This window comes from Corvus hawaiiensis, chromosome 9, assembly GCF_020740725.1.
Source record: "Corvus hawaiiensis isolate bCorHaw1 chromosome 9, bCorHaw1.pri.cur, whole genome shotgun sequence".
In the NCBI taxonomy this organism is placed as follows: Eukaryota; Metazoa; Chordata; class Aves; order Passeriformes; family Corvidae; genus Corvus; species Corvus hawaiiensis.
In genome coordinates, this window is record NC_063221.1 from 32,652,918 (window position 1) to 32,665,277 (window position 12,360).

The 12,360-nt window shown below is 49.4% G+C and overlaps 1 protein-coding gene across 3 annotated transcripts in view; it reads right to left on the minus strand.

The window, feature by feature from the left end:
* The window catches only part of NEGR1 (neuronal growth regulator 1), a 191,958-nt gene that overhangs the window by 25,174 nt on the left and 154,424 nt on the right, over window positions 1–12,360 (minus strand). Inside the window, exon 7 of one of the 3 annotated variants that reach the window (XM_048312294.1) lies at window positions 1,274–1,315. The exons of the other annotated variants lie outside the window; for them this stretch is intronic. Coding sequence (XP_048168251.1) covers window positions 1,274–1,315 — 42 coding nt within the window. The remainder of the gene's footprint in view (window positions 1–1,273; window positions 1,316–12,360) is intronic. 3 annotated transcript variants of the gene reach the window in all.

Consider the following 12,360-nt stretch of genomic DNA (forward strand, 5'->3'; position numbering starts at 1 on the left):
CAAGGCAACTGTGGAAAATCCCAAGGATAGGGACTTTCATTGCAAGCACTATCAGCTGTTTGCAGTCCAGCCCCCCCATGTGCGGGTTTGGATGGAGGCTGCTCCTGCAGACATCACTCAGAGGGTTTGCTGTGGCTCTGGCACAGCACAGTCTCTGCCCTAAGGAGATGGAGAGCTTTGGGAAGCTCCCTGGGGCCCGGGGAAGGCAGGGAGGCAGCACCTCTGCCCCCCGAGTGACACCGGAGCTTGGCCTCCCTAAGCTCTTTAATTAAAGCACTGAAGATTTAAACCTTGCTACTCCTGTAAGTCTGAGGGTGGTGGAACCACCTGTGCCTGGTTTTCCTTCTGCAACCCTTGGTTTAATCTGCACTTTTGTCTGCCTCACTTGGTTTAATCACCCCACTTTCTGTGGCTTTCTGGCACAGTCCTTCCAATCTTTTTATCTCAGTTAGGAAATAAAAGTACACATCTGGTGTAGGTTTTGCCAGAGAAAAACTCTGCTTGTTTTTGTCTCACAGGTGGGATATTGGGAAGGAATTGCTCCCTGGGAGGGTGGGCAGGCCCTGGCACAGGGTGCCCAGAGCAGCTGTGGCTGCCCCTGGATCCCTGGAAGTGTCCAAGCCCAGGTTGGAGCAGCCTGGGACAGTGGGAGGTGTCCCTGCCCTTGGCAGGGGTGGCACCGGATGAACTTTGAGGTCCCTCCCGATCCAAACCATTCCATGTTTCTATGACCAGCTCCACTGAGGGTGTCCTGCTGGGGAGCAGCAGCAGGAAATCCCCAAGAAAATGGGGATGTACCACAAACATTCAGGACCTGTTAACACCTGCCAGGCACAAGGAGAGGCGCTCAGCTCCCACAAACACCTCACAACAGCTCCTGGCTCCATCCCACAATCAGTCAGTGATGAGACAGCGAGAAATCTGTAAATCCTCAAACCAACATCCACATTTGCAACAACATCAGCAAAGACTCAAAGGGTGAGGTGATTCCAGAGCAGGGACTTGCCCACGCAGAGCAGTGCCCTGCGCACCCCCACCGGGACAGCCGAGAGAGACCCATGGCAGGGACAGGGATGTGGGAGAGGCTGCTCAAAACAGGGAGAAAGAGGACAAGACACAAAGCCTGGAGGGAAGACACACCAATGGAAGCACAAAGACGGAGGAGACAGTCCAGCACTACCACAACACAGCTGCCCGGGTCAGCCCCGGGCACCGATGGCAATGAGGCCCTGCAGGCACCGAGCCTCCTGCGGGGATGCGTGGGGATACTGACCTGGGCTTGAGACACGACTAGAGGTAGTAGGCTCAATAATTTCTACAAAAAGGGAAAAGGAAAAAAAAAAAAGAGAACATTTGGGAGTTAATCACACATGGAAGACAAGTACAGAATGAGACAGCAAACAGTCATGCAAGAGACAGCACAGTTTTATCTCAGGTGGGGCCTCGGACAGAGCTGCGGGGCCCAGAGCTCTGTGCCTGGGGCTGCACCGCAGCCCTGCTCCTTCCCTACGTTTTGGGCACACCATCAGCACCATCACACTCCCACTGGGCCAAGCTTTTTGCCCCTGGAGCTCTCGAGCATTTCTCAGGAGAGGCACTGAAACCTGGCTAAGAGAAGGGCTTTGTTCACTTCATTGAAGGCAATTTCCTCCCATGAATATCAGTCAAGGTAACAATTTTGAACAAAGAATGTTTTAAAGCAACAGTTTTGTGCTTCAGTGAACTTTTAAGAAGGCACATCTTTTTAATTATTGAAGTCTTTCCAGAAGAAAACATTTCTCAGAAACATCAAACCCATTTGGAAGTTGTTTACTTCCCCCAGGCAACCAATACAAACAGGCAAAGTTAAGAGAAGACACAGTTCTCCTGCATCCAGCCTAATGAAACAATCACCTGTGGCTTTTCATTATAATTTGACTTTAGAATTCATTATTCTGGGCCTTTTTATTAGCTTTGAATAGTGCTATGCAAAATGAAATACCAGTCCCAATTAATCTTGCACGGAAGCAAGCTCCCATCTCAATGCAGCAATTCAATACTCCTCATAAAAAAGGTTTAACAAAATTACCAAGCTCAAAAGATCATTGACCATATCTTGACTATAACAAGAAACTAATGAAAAAAAATGTGAGCAAGTTGACAAGCAGGGATGTGCAGGGAATGGCTGAGCACACACCAGCTCCTGGCCAATTTTGAGGGTTTTTTTCCACCTACAACTGCTTTTCAGGTTAATACTGTGCAAACACGAGTCCAAGTGAAATAGCAGACAAGTATTTTCCCAAATAAAAAGTTATGAAGTTTCTTTACCCAACTGCTAAACTTCTGCTAATGCAGATGAATGTTTCCAACCTTTAAACCAATTATTCAACACCTTGACAAACACACCGTGGGTGCTGGTGAACCCAAACCACGTTTTTAAAGTAAAATGGAACTTGAGCTGTGTTACACTTTTAATTGACATTAAAATCCACGGAGTTGGTGACACTCTCAGCATAAGAGGGGTTTCAGGTACTGAGGTTTCCTACCCCTGTGCAGAAGCAGGAGCAGTGCGGAGTGCTGAGGCCAGGCAGGTCCATCCCAGCTGTCCCACATCACTTCCCACCACGGCAGCTGGCGCACTGGGAAGGGAGAGCTGGAGGTGAGGGTGCTCTCCATGCGGGAGCATCCCAGGGATGTGCGGCTGGCTCCAGTGAGGAAGAGGAAGGATGGGGAAGATCCTCTGCAGGCTCTGTACTGCAAAGGTCTCTGCTCAGCTGGCTGAGGCACAAACAAGGCTTTTTCCCAGAATATTTAACAGAGAGAAAGCAAAACGACCCAGAAATACAGAAATATGTGAGACACCAAACTGATTTCTGTGATGCCTAAGTTTTAATCAATTGTGGACTTTGTGACATTGGTGTGGGTTGGGAAAGGGGGAAAGAGCCACGACGATGCATTGGTGGGGTTTGGATGACTCTGCTGAAAACCCCAAATCTGCTTTCTCGGGGCAGGGGCACAGGGAGGGCCTGGCTGACACCTGGAGCCCTGCCGGGGTCGGGGCTGCTGCAGGGGACGTCGGGGATTGTCCCCAGCCAAGAGGAGCTGCTGGAGCTCCACACGAGGGAAAAGGGAAACTCACCACAGCAAATGCCCCCCCACCAAAATGTTCCCCTGGGAAAGGAGGGCGTGCTCCTGCACGGAGCAACCCTGGCTTCAGCAGGAGAAACAGGAATTGGGGTCAAACAAGAGACTCAGAGAGAACAAAAACCTATCAAGAATCCCTCAATTTTGGATTTTAATGGCTGTTTTAAAAGTGTGACAACAATTTGATTTAGTGCTCTTAAATTTTTCCCAAACCTTCCCAATTCTGCTCCTCACGGATAATTATCAGCCTGGCTCAAATGTGTTGTGCAATGATGACAAAAGTTATTTTTATGGCTGCCTGAAGTTAACAGCATCTTTTCCTTGGGAATTTAGGAGTCAATCCTCGTGACTGTGGCTTCCTAGGAAAGGAAAAGCTCCTCTTTCTGCAGATGAGCACCATTCTTCCCGACAATCAGGCAAATTAACACACTCAATCAGTACAATATTTCATTAAAAAGCAAAATACCCTACCCAAACCAGCAGGGATTGTGCTGGGATCATGTCTCCTTGGGAAACATGGGATCTAGACTTAATTATAGGTGCTTAAGGTAGCATAAAGTCACAGATTCCTGGCAGCATCAAGGATGGAAGCGAAGGTGGTGATTTCATGTATTATTCTTGCAAAAAATCTCATTTTTAAATACATTATTAGATCAAGGCATTGGAGAGACGGATCTATTTCTAGTTTCAAGTTCTAAAATTCTTTGCAAATCTTTATTCATGAAAATGTTCAGGTCTATAGAGAGAAAACAAAACCAGCTGGTTTTGTGGAAGCACGCTAGGCTGGTTCATTCAAATTAAAATTTATTAATGACTCCTTAGGAACACTGGGAGGCAGGGACGTGGGGGGGAGAGGGGCACTATCTGTACCACACTTTCCTGGGACCCCAATCCTACAGTATCAGGACTGCTCAGATTTCCAAGGGTGCTTGTGGAAAAAAAATCTGCAAGTCTAATGGAAAGCCATGACTTTCTGTGCCATTTCTGTGGCTGCAGTGGGGAATTCTCCTTGAGTGGAACTTCGGAGCTTTGTTTCCCAAAGCAGAGGAAGAGCAGCGAGTGCCCAGCAGCTCCTGGTGTGCCCGTGTCACAGCTGGTGCTGTGTGTGCAGGACCCTGTGTGCCCTGCAGAGCCACCTCCTCTGGGGAGGCAGGACAGACAAACCCAGCTCGTTAGTTTAAAGTGGCCCAAAAATGTGAAACCAGGAATGTTCTGGGCATAGGGATACTGGCACAGCATCCCTGGCTGCCAAATAAACACAGAAAACTGGGCATTTCTGCCCAGGTCTAAATACACCAATGCCCCAACCCCCTGATTGACTTCCTGGCCTGAACTTGTCAGTGGAGGAACTTTTCCTCATCTCCAAACTAGAGCTGCCCTGGTGCACCAGGGAAATGCTGTGACAGGCGCTGGTGTGGCAGCCCAGCTCTGCTGGGCTGGGGAAGGGGCAATGCGTGTGCAGCAATCTCTAGCACGCTGTCAGGGGAAGAAGTAAAGCTTCATGCTCTCCTTAAAATCGGTTTTGGTTGGGGGCGGTGAGCCAGATCTAATGCTGGAAATAACCCAGCCTCAGACAGTCAGCAGCTGAGTGGGTTTAAATGAAGTGGGAAAATAAACCCCACAGATTTGTAGCTGCAGCTCTAATCCTCAAAAGGGAAACCTCTGGAGAACATAAGCACTAAAGACAGCTGGGCCAAGGAGGTGAGGTTAAATGTCAAGGACATTTAGTGCTGCCTTCTACCGAAAGCACAGAGATTGTATCTAGAAATTCCTTTCTGATCCCAGGCAGAACAGAGCTGGCAGAGAAAACCTCTTACCGAAATGAGAAACCATCCCATGAAAGGCTCCCCAGCACAAGGAGGCAAATTACAGGGAACAAAAGGCGTTGGCTGCAAAAAGGCCATGCCTGAGAAAGCCAGAACGCAGCTCGGAGAGGGAACCACCGCAAACCTGCGGGAAGGCACTCCCTGACCCCAGAGATCACAGAATCATTAAGGCTGGAAGAGACCTTCGAGATCATCAAGTCCAAATTAAACACCACCACGTCCACTAAACCATATAGTGAAGGAATAAGGTACCTTGAGAGAAATGCAAGCCCCTCTGCTCACAGAGGTGTGGCAGAGAAATTCAGCATGGACCCAAATCTGGTTTTGTCTCGGTTTTATCACAAGCTGAAACCCTGGCATTCTGCATAAAAACATGGGAATGGAAATTGCCAGACCAAAGTTAAAGCAAAATTCAATCAGCTCAGGAGGCTGAGGTCAGAGGGATTTAAATATGTTTGCACATAAAATTGTCAAAACAACAGTAAATTCATAGGCAGGGGAGGACAGCGGGGACAGCGGGACTGAGAATTACAGACGTGTTTGAGGAGGGCAGGACCCACAGCCGCGGCTTCCTGACATCCAAGGCTTCGGAAAAATATGAGCTGGAAGGAGCTATTAGAGGATATAGGCAGGTAAAAACAAGCAAGTAAATAAACCCTGACTTTTAGTTTACTAGAGGCCAATTACTTGTAATTATTTGCCCAGCAAATCTCCTTGTACGTGATTAGGAAGGCAGCGATTCATCAGCCCCTGTTTGCACGAGCAAAGGGGCAAACAGAGGGCGGATTCCTTCGGAAATCCAGTGTGGATCTGCACCTCCCCAGCCTGGCTGGGCTCACGCTGCTCCTCCTCGGAGCTCCTGAAATAAACCCCAGCTCCTGTGAGGAGCAAACTCGATTAATTTGGGAAGGGATTACCCGAGGGAGCAGCCTGCAGCGGGAAGGATTAGAGCCACTGACCCAGGCATGCTCCAGGCTCAGCCTCTCAGTAGCAAAGCCCAAACTTTTATCCCCAGAGACCACGGAGAGCTCAGCAAAAGAACAGAGCAGTGATCTCAGTCTGTGCCTGCAGCCAGGAGAGGAGAGGAGAGGCTCTGCCTCCCAGAGAAATCCATCCACACCCAGGCAGGAGCCCAGCTCCTGTTCCAGCTCCCAGCAGAGCCAGCGGCAGGCTGGGCACTGCCCACGAGACTTCCAGCACCTTTCCATTTCACCCACCACAGTGCTGATGCTCTTTTCCAGTTCTCTGGAGCCCCCTCCCAGCACAAGCTCAGCACCAGCCCATCCCTAGGACCAGGTCTGAAGTTAAAGCTATGAATCCCATTTTTTGTTACAATGGTACCTTATTTTATCACCCTGCAGCTGGTCCAAAGCCAAACCGTTGTGTTTGGTGCAATCAAAGCTGTTGGAGGGATAACAGGTTTTAAAAATGAAAAATGTGCTTTATTGTGAGTAAAGCCACGCCTAAGCTCTGGTTTTGGGAGTAAAAAGCAACGCTATAATGCAATTCCCAGTGTTCTTCACTGTTTCAGTGGCAGGAAATCCAACACAAACGTGGAAATGTTTAATTGCTTTCTGTAGCCCCTGACCCATGACATTGGTCTCTGTCACTCCTCAGGGATTTGCCAGGGCAGGGTCAGGTTGGATATTGGGAAAGGCTCTTCCCCCAGAGGGTGCTGGGCACTGCCCAGGCTCCCCAGGGAATGGGCACATTCCCAAACCTGCCGGAGCTCCAGGAGCGTTTGGACAGCGCTGCCAGGGATGCCCAGGCTGGGGGTGCTGGGATTGTCCCAGGGAGAACTTTTCCCAACTGGAGAATACAAAAAGCTGCTTTCATTTCCATCTGCATCAGTACAATTGTTGGACTTTGATCAACTTGGAGGAATCAATAACTGGACCAAAACACAACTGGCAGTTAAATACCAGCTCATTAGTTAATTAAAAAAACCCTCATAACTGCTTCAATTTATGACCTTTGATAATTAACTGGGCTTATTTAAACTAATCTCCCCCAGGCTTCATCAGCATTGTTAAAGATTAATGATTTATTGTGAAATCGAGGTCTTTAAGCCTAGGGAAGCCAGAGCCTGTTTGAGTACCACGAAAAATGGAAAAACATTTCATAATAAATCTTTTGGATGGAAACTGTGAGTGTGTGAGTGGATGGGGCAGAGACGTGACCTTAATTTATTCTGTGTCTTTCTCTCACCCTTAATATTTTGCAATTACAATTAGAGCTTTTCTGCAGGTTTGAGTTATTACACCTTAATTGCCTCGTAATGGTTTATTTTATTTAAATGGTTTACTCTTTTATTACAGGATGATAAATATTTAACAGCTCTATGCTGGTGAGACTTTAAAAAAATAATAATTGTGAACTTGAAATTTAAGTTCTGAAATTGCCAGGGAGTTCTCTCACTCCATCCTCCAGCAGCTCTACACCTCCAGCTGATTGTTTTGCTTGATAGCAGGAGCTTCTCAAGAAATATTCCAGTATTTTTAAGGCTGTGGAAAACCACATTATTGACACCTTTTTGTGCCCTGTTGTAAAAGAATTCCAATGGAAGGTAATTTCTAAGAGCCTCCAGGTCTGTGGATTCCAGCCCCAAGTCCCAGACTTGTTCTCAGCTGGCAGCACAATGGGATGAATTTCAAATTTGACTTAAATTCTGATGGAATTTGATTTTCCCATGGAAAGGCAGAGAAAGATACTGAACATATTGTTTTAATGCCCCAGTCTACTAAAAGCTTATTTATTTTTTTTTAATAGGTTCCAGAGTGAACCATCATGTTTTATGTAGGATGAATGATTTTATAGTGTGAAAAAAATGGGGTTTAATTTCATTTAATTTAGTTTAATTCGATTTAATTTAATATAAATGTGAGGGGCGGTGTTATGTGCGTGTGTGAACCAGCAACAGACAAATTTATATTTTAATTAAAAACATCCAAAATAATATTTTAATTAAAGGTCACACATTTGATTCTCTTGGCAGTAAAATTATCCTCACTCTAACAACAACTTCACATTTATAAGACACTGCTATATGCTTAAGGCTTTACCTTTTGCAGGACTGCCTTTATTTTGAATAAATGAATAAATCAGGGAACTTTTCCCTCAGCAAATGCATGTTGGCAAAAGCAGCCATTCATTTGCAGGCCACTTTTTGAGTATCAGGAAAATATACCCACTGATGTGAGGGCACATCTTTGCATCAGTATTTACAGCACTAAACCATTAAAAATGAAAAAGTGCAATACAGGAAGAAAAAAATCTACTGAATGAATCCTGGATTTTATCAGATCCCAAAAATGAATGTGAGCAGTGAGATCTTTAGGGGTTTCAGAAGGACCCTCAGCACCTGCACCCACCGAGGTGTGCCTGGAGAGACTCCTGGCAAGCAGAACTCAGAGGAAAATATAAACCAGGGCAGGCCAAGGATTCGTGGGCTTGGGAAAGCAAAGAGACTTCATCCCTTCCTGGGAGAGAAAAGGTGGATTTGGGTGGATTGGGTTGGATTTGGGTGGTTTGGCCATGGGGAGGGTCCGTGGAGCAGTGAGGAGCTCTGCTTGTGCTCCGAAGTGCCAGATGTGCCAGATGTGCCAGATGTGCCAGATGTGCCGGATGTGCCAGTGGCATAGGGACACACAGAGCCATGGAATGTCCTGAGCTGGAAGGGACCCACAGGGATCATCCATTCCAGCTCCTGCCCTGCCCAGACACCCCAAATCCCACCCTGGGCATCCCTGGCAGCGCTGTCCAAACGCTCCTGGAGCTCTGGCAGCCTCAGAGCCGTGCCCATTCCCTGGGGAGCCTGGGCAGTGCCCAGCACCCTCTGGGGAAGAGCCTTTCCCTGATCTCAGCCTGAGCCTGCCCTGGCCCAGCTCCAGCTGCTCCCTGGGTGCTGTCCCTGTCCCAGAGAGCAGGAAGAACTCACCCATCCTACACAGAGCCTCATAAGGATTTTTTTCCCAGGACACTGAGGCCCTTTCAGAGGCAAGAGGAGATTCCCAGCACTCCCAGTTTCCCACCCAGGGGCTTCCATTGCAGTTTTTTGAATAAAACAATGCAACAGTAACTGCCACAACTAGAGACAAGCTCTGACAGCACTTCTGCATCCTGAGAGGGGACATCCAATGGGCTCGTTTGATGCCAAATCCCAAAGCATTTCTCCCCACACTCTGGATCCAGTTACAAGACACTTCAGAGTATTATCAAAAACAAAAGACAATAAAAAGCACAGCCAGTTTGCAGCCTCTGTGGAGGAGCTGTGTTTATGAAATATTCCACATGGTTTACAATATTTTTCCTATAATGAGGATCAGAAAAGCACCATTGGGGATGTGATTTATGACATTCCCTTCCCCTGCACACCTGGAGCAGCCCCATTCCTCGGAGAGGGGCTGCAGCCAGACCCCAGTGCACTGCCTGCCAACGGGGAAATCCATTGTTTAACCACCAGCAGCTAAGGGAAAGGTTGTGACAGCTCCCTGCTGTACCCCAGCTGTCCCTGGGGTGCCTGAGCACCCATTTCAGCTCAGATGTTGTGGTTTCCCATCAATCCATAAGGGGAAGCATCTGCCAGGGTCCCACAGGTTCTGATAGCAAAGGGCACCCCCAAACTCCAGGGATGAGCCATCCACACGTGGGAACCAGCAATGGAGTAAAAGATCAAGCCTGTGGCTGTGGCTGCCCCTGGATCCCTGGCAGTGCCCAAGGCCAGGCTGGACACTGGGGCTGGAGCAGCCTGGGACAGTGGGAGGTGTCCCTGCCATGGCAGGGGTGGCACTGGAGGGGCTTTGAGGTCCCTCCCAACCCAAACCATTCTAAGATTAAAATAAATTGTTTTTAAATAAAATGGGTGGAGGAGAGGAATGTCTCTGCTCATGGAAGAGAAAAAAGAACATTTTAGTTTAGGACACCTGACCCTGCTGCTCTGAGCATGACATCCATGAGGGCAGAGATCTGAGGAAGCTGGTCCTGAGTCTGTCCCAGTCCTGGTGCTGTGTCACAGCTTGGGTGAAGCAAAGAGAGAAACCCACGGAATTTCATACATGTGGATATGTCTATGTCACCAAAGGGACATGAAAGACAGCGCTGTGATTTAGTTGTTCAAGTTACTGTGTTCTAAAGGATAAACACTATTTGCTCACTAGTCCTTATTCCCCATTTCAGATTTTTCCAGGGAAAACTGCTGCTTTAATGATTTTTACAGCTGTTGAGACCATAACAAAATGAAGAAAAAGTGACAAAGTTGGCTGTGTCCTTTGAGCTTGGTCTCTCATTCATATGGATAAATGGAAGCTCATGAATAATGCAGGTCTGGAAATCTGTTAGCATTTTCCTGCTCAGAAACATATGATTAGCACTGCTCTGACTCCCAGTAATGATATTCCTGTTCTCAGAGGTCACTCTTTAAATCTGCACAACTGTCGCTGTATTTCTGGAAATAAATACGGCAAAATACACACTGGAGATGCAGCAGGGGACATCTGTGAAGGTGCAGCTCCTGGGGCATGAGAGACTCATCTGTCACTGATTCAGGGAAGTGCTGGGAGCCCCCCATGCCATGGGAACACAGGGCTCAGGACAAGTCCCAAGTGCAGCAGGTGTTCGAGCAACTCACACAATCCCACACTGGTGTGGGGTGGGTTGGGAGCTCAAATCCCAGCCGGTGCCACCCCTGCCATGGCAGGGACACCTCCCACTGTCCCAGGCTGCTCCCAGCCCCAATGTCCAGCCTGGCCTTGGGCACTGCCAGGGATCCAGGGGCAGCCCCAGCTGCTCTGGGCACCCTGTGCCAGGGCCTGCCCACCCTGCCAGGGAACAATTCCTGCCCAAGATCCCATCCAGCCCTGCCCTCTGGCACTGGGAGCTCATCACTACACTTACCAGAAAACCAGAAGAAGAAACCTGAGCAATCTGCCTGAGTTACAGCGAAGCAGCAGCTTGGACATGGGGAGCTGACTGGGAAGGGTTCACATGAACTTCAGGTACCCAAATTCCCAGGGTTTGTGGTCCATTTGTGGCCCAAGGGATGGTCCCTGTGGGATTGGGCTCACTGGGCCTTGTGGCAGCCCAGGCAGACGCTCCCCTGATGGGGGGACCGGGATTCCTGACCCCACCACCTCCCGGAGGGCTCCCCAGGTGAAAGCCTCCTGCTGCTGCTGCAGCTCTGGAATACAGGCACGGACACCTCTTTCCAGGACAGAAGCCATTCTCACCAGCAGGCTCTGCCATGGATCCATGGATTCCCGCAACATTCAGAGCAAGCCCCCATCCCCGCACTCCTTGCACGGATCGAACACATGCCCACCACTGGATACTCTTCAACTGTTCTGCTATTTGCTTTCACTGGCACAGCAATTTGTGAATAACTTATTTAGTAATTACCGTGTAATTATAGCTCTGCTGATCCCTGACGAGCCGAAATCCACAGACAATGCCTATCAAATGAATCATTACAATCTCTATAAATTACATGGGAGATGTGCCCATGTCACGATGAGATTCATGAAATTACTACAATTCCTGTGAAAGGAGATTAATTAAGATGGAGTTAAAGAAGGAGCAGCTTATCCTGCCCCTGTGCCCAGCCCTGGGGGCACCTCTGGGGTGCCGTGCCCAGCTCTGGCTCCTCAGCCCAGCAGGGCCAGGGAGCTCCTGGAGCGGGGCCGGCGGAGGCTGCGCAGCTGAGGAAGGGCCTGGAGCATCCCCGTGCCCAGCACAGGCTGAGGGAGCCGGGGCTGCTCAGCCTCGAGAGGAGCCCCAGCTGAGAGGGGCCCTCAGCCCTGGGTGTCCCTGGCTGCAGGGAGGGCTCAGGGCAGGGCCCGGGCTCTGCTCCGGGGCCCAGCAGCGGCCCCAGAGCCACGGGCAGGGCCTGAGCCCAGGAATTGCCCTGCACAGGAGGCAGAACTGCTGCCCTGGGCAGGGCCCAGCCCTGAGCAGAGCCCAGAGAGGCTGTGGGGTTTCCTCCCTGGGGATATTCCAGACCTGTCTGGACTCAATCCTGTGCTCTGGGATGACCCCGCCGGAGCAGGGAGGTGGCACCAGAGGAGCCACTGTGGGCCCTTCCAGCCTCACCCAGTCTGGGATTCAAGACTTGACGCCGAACTTTCCAAGTGCAATAGAGCCACGGAACGCTGCAAGGCTGGGGAAAAAAAGAGAAGAGCAACAATGAACCCTAATGTGGATGATTGCACTTCCAAATGCAGCACAGGGAAGCACAGCTGCCTTGCTTTGGTACAGATGTGTCCTGGAAATCAGGCAGAGCAGGGGATGAGCAGTGCTGGGCTGTGGCACCAGGCATGGAGAAACCCCCAGCGGAGGGGAATGCATCTGGTGCCTGAGGAGCCACTCAAAGGTGAGCTCAGGGAGGAGTTTGCCACAGACACCCTGCAGGAAAACAGGC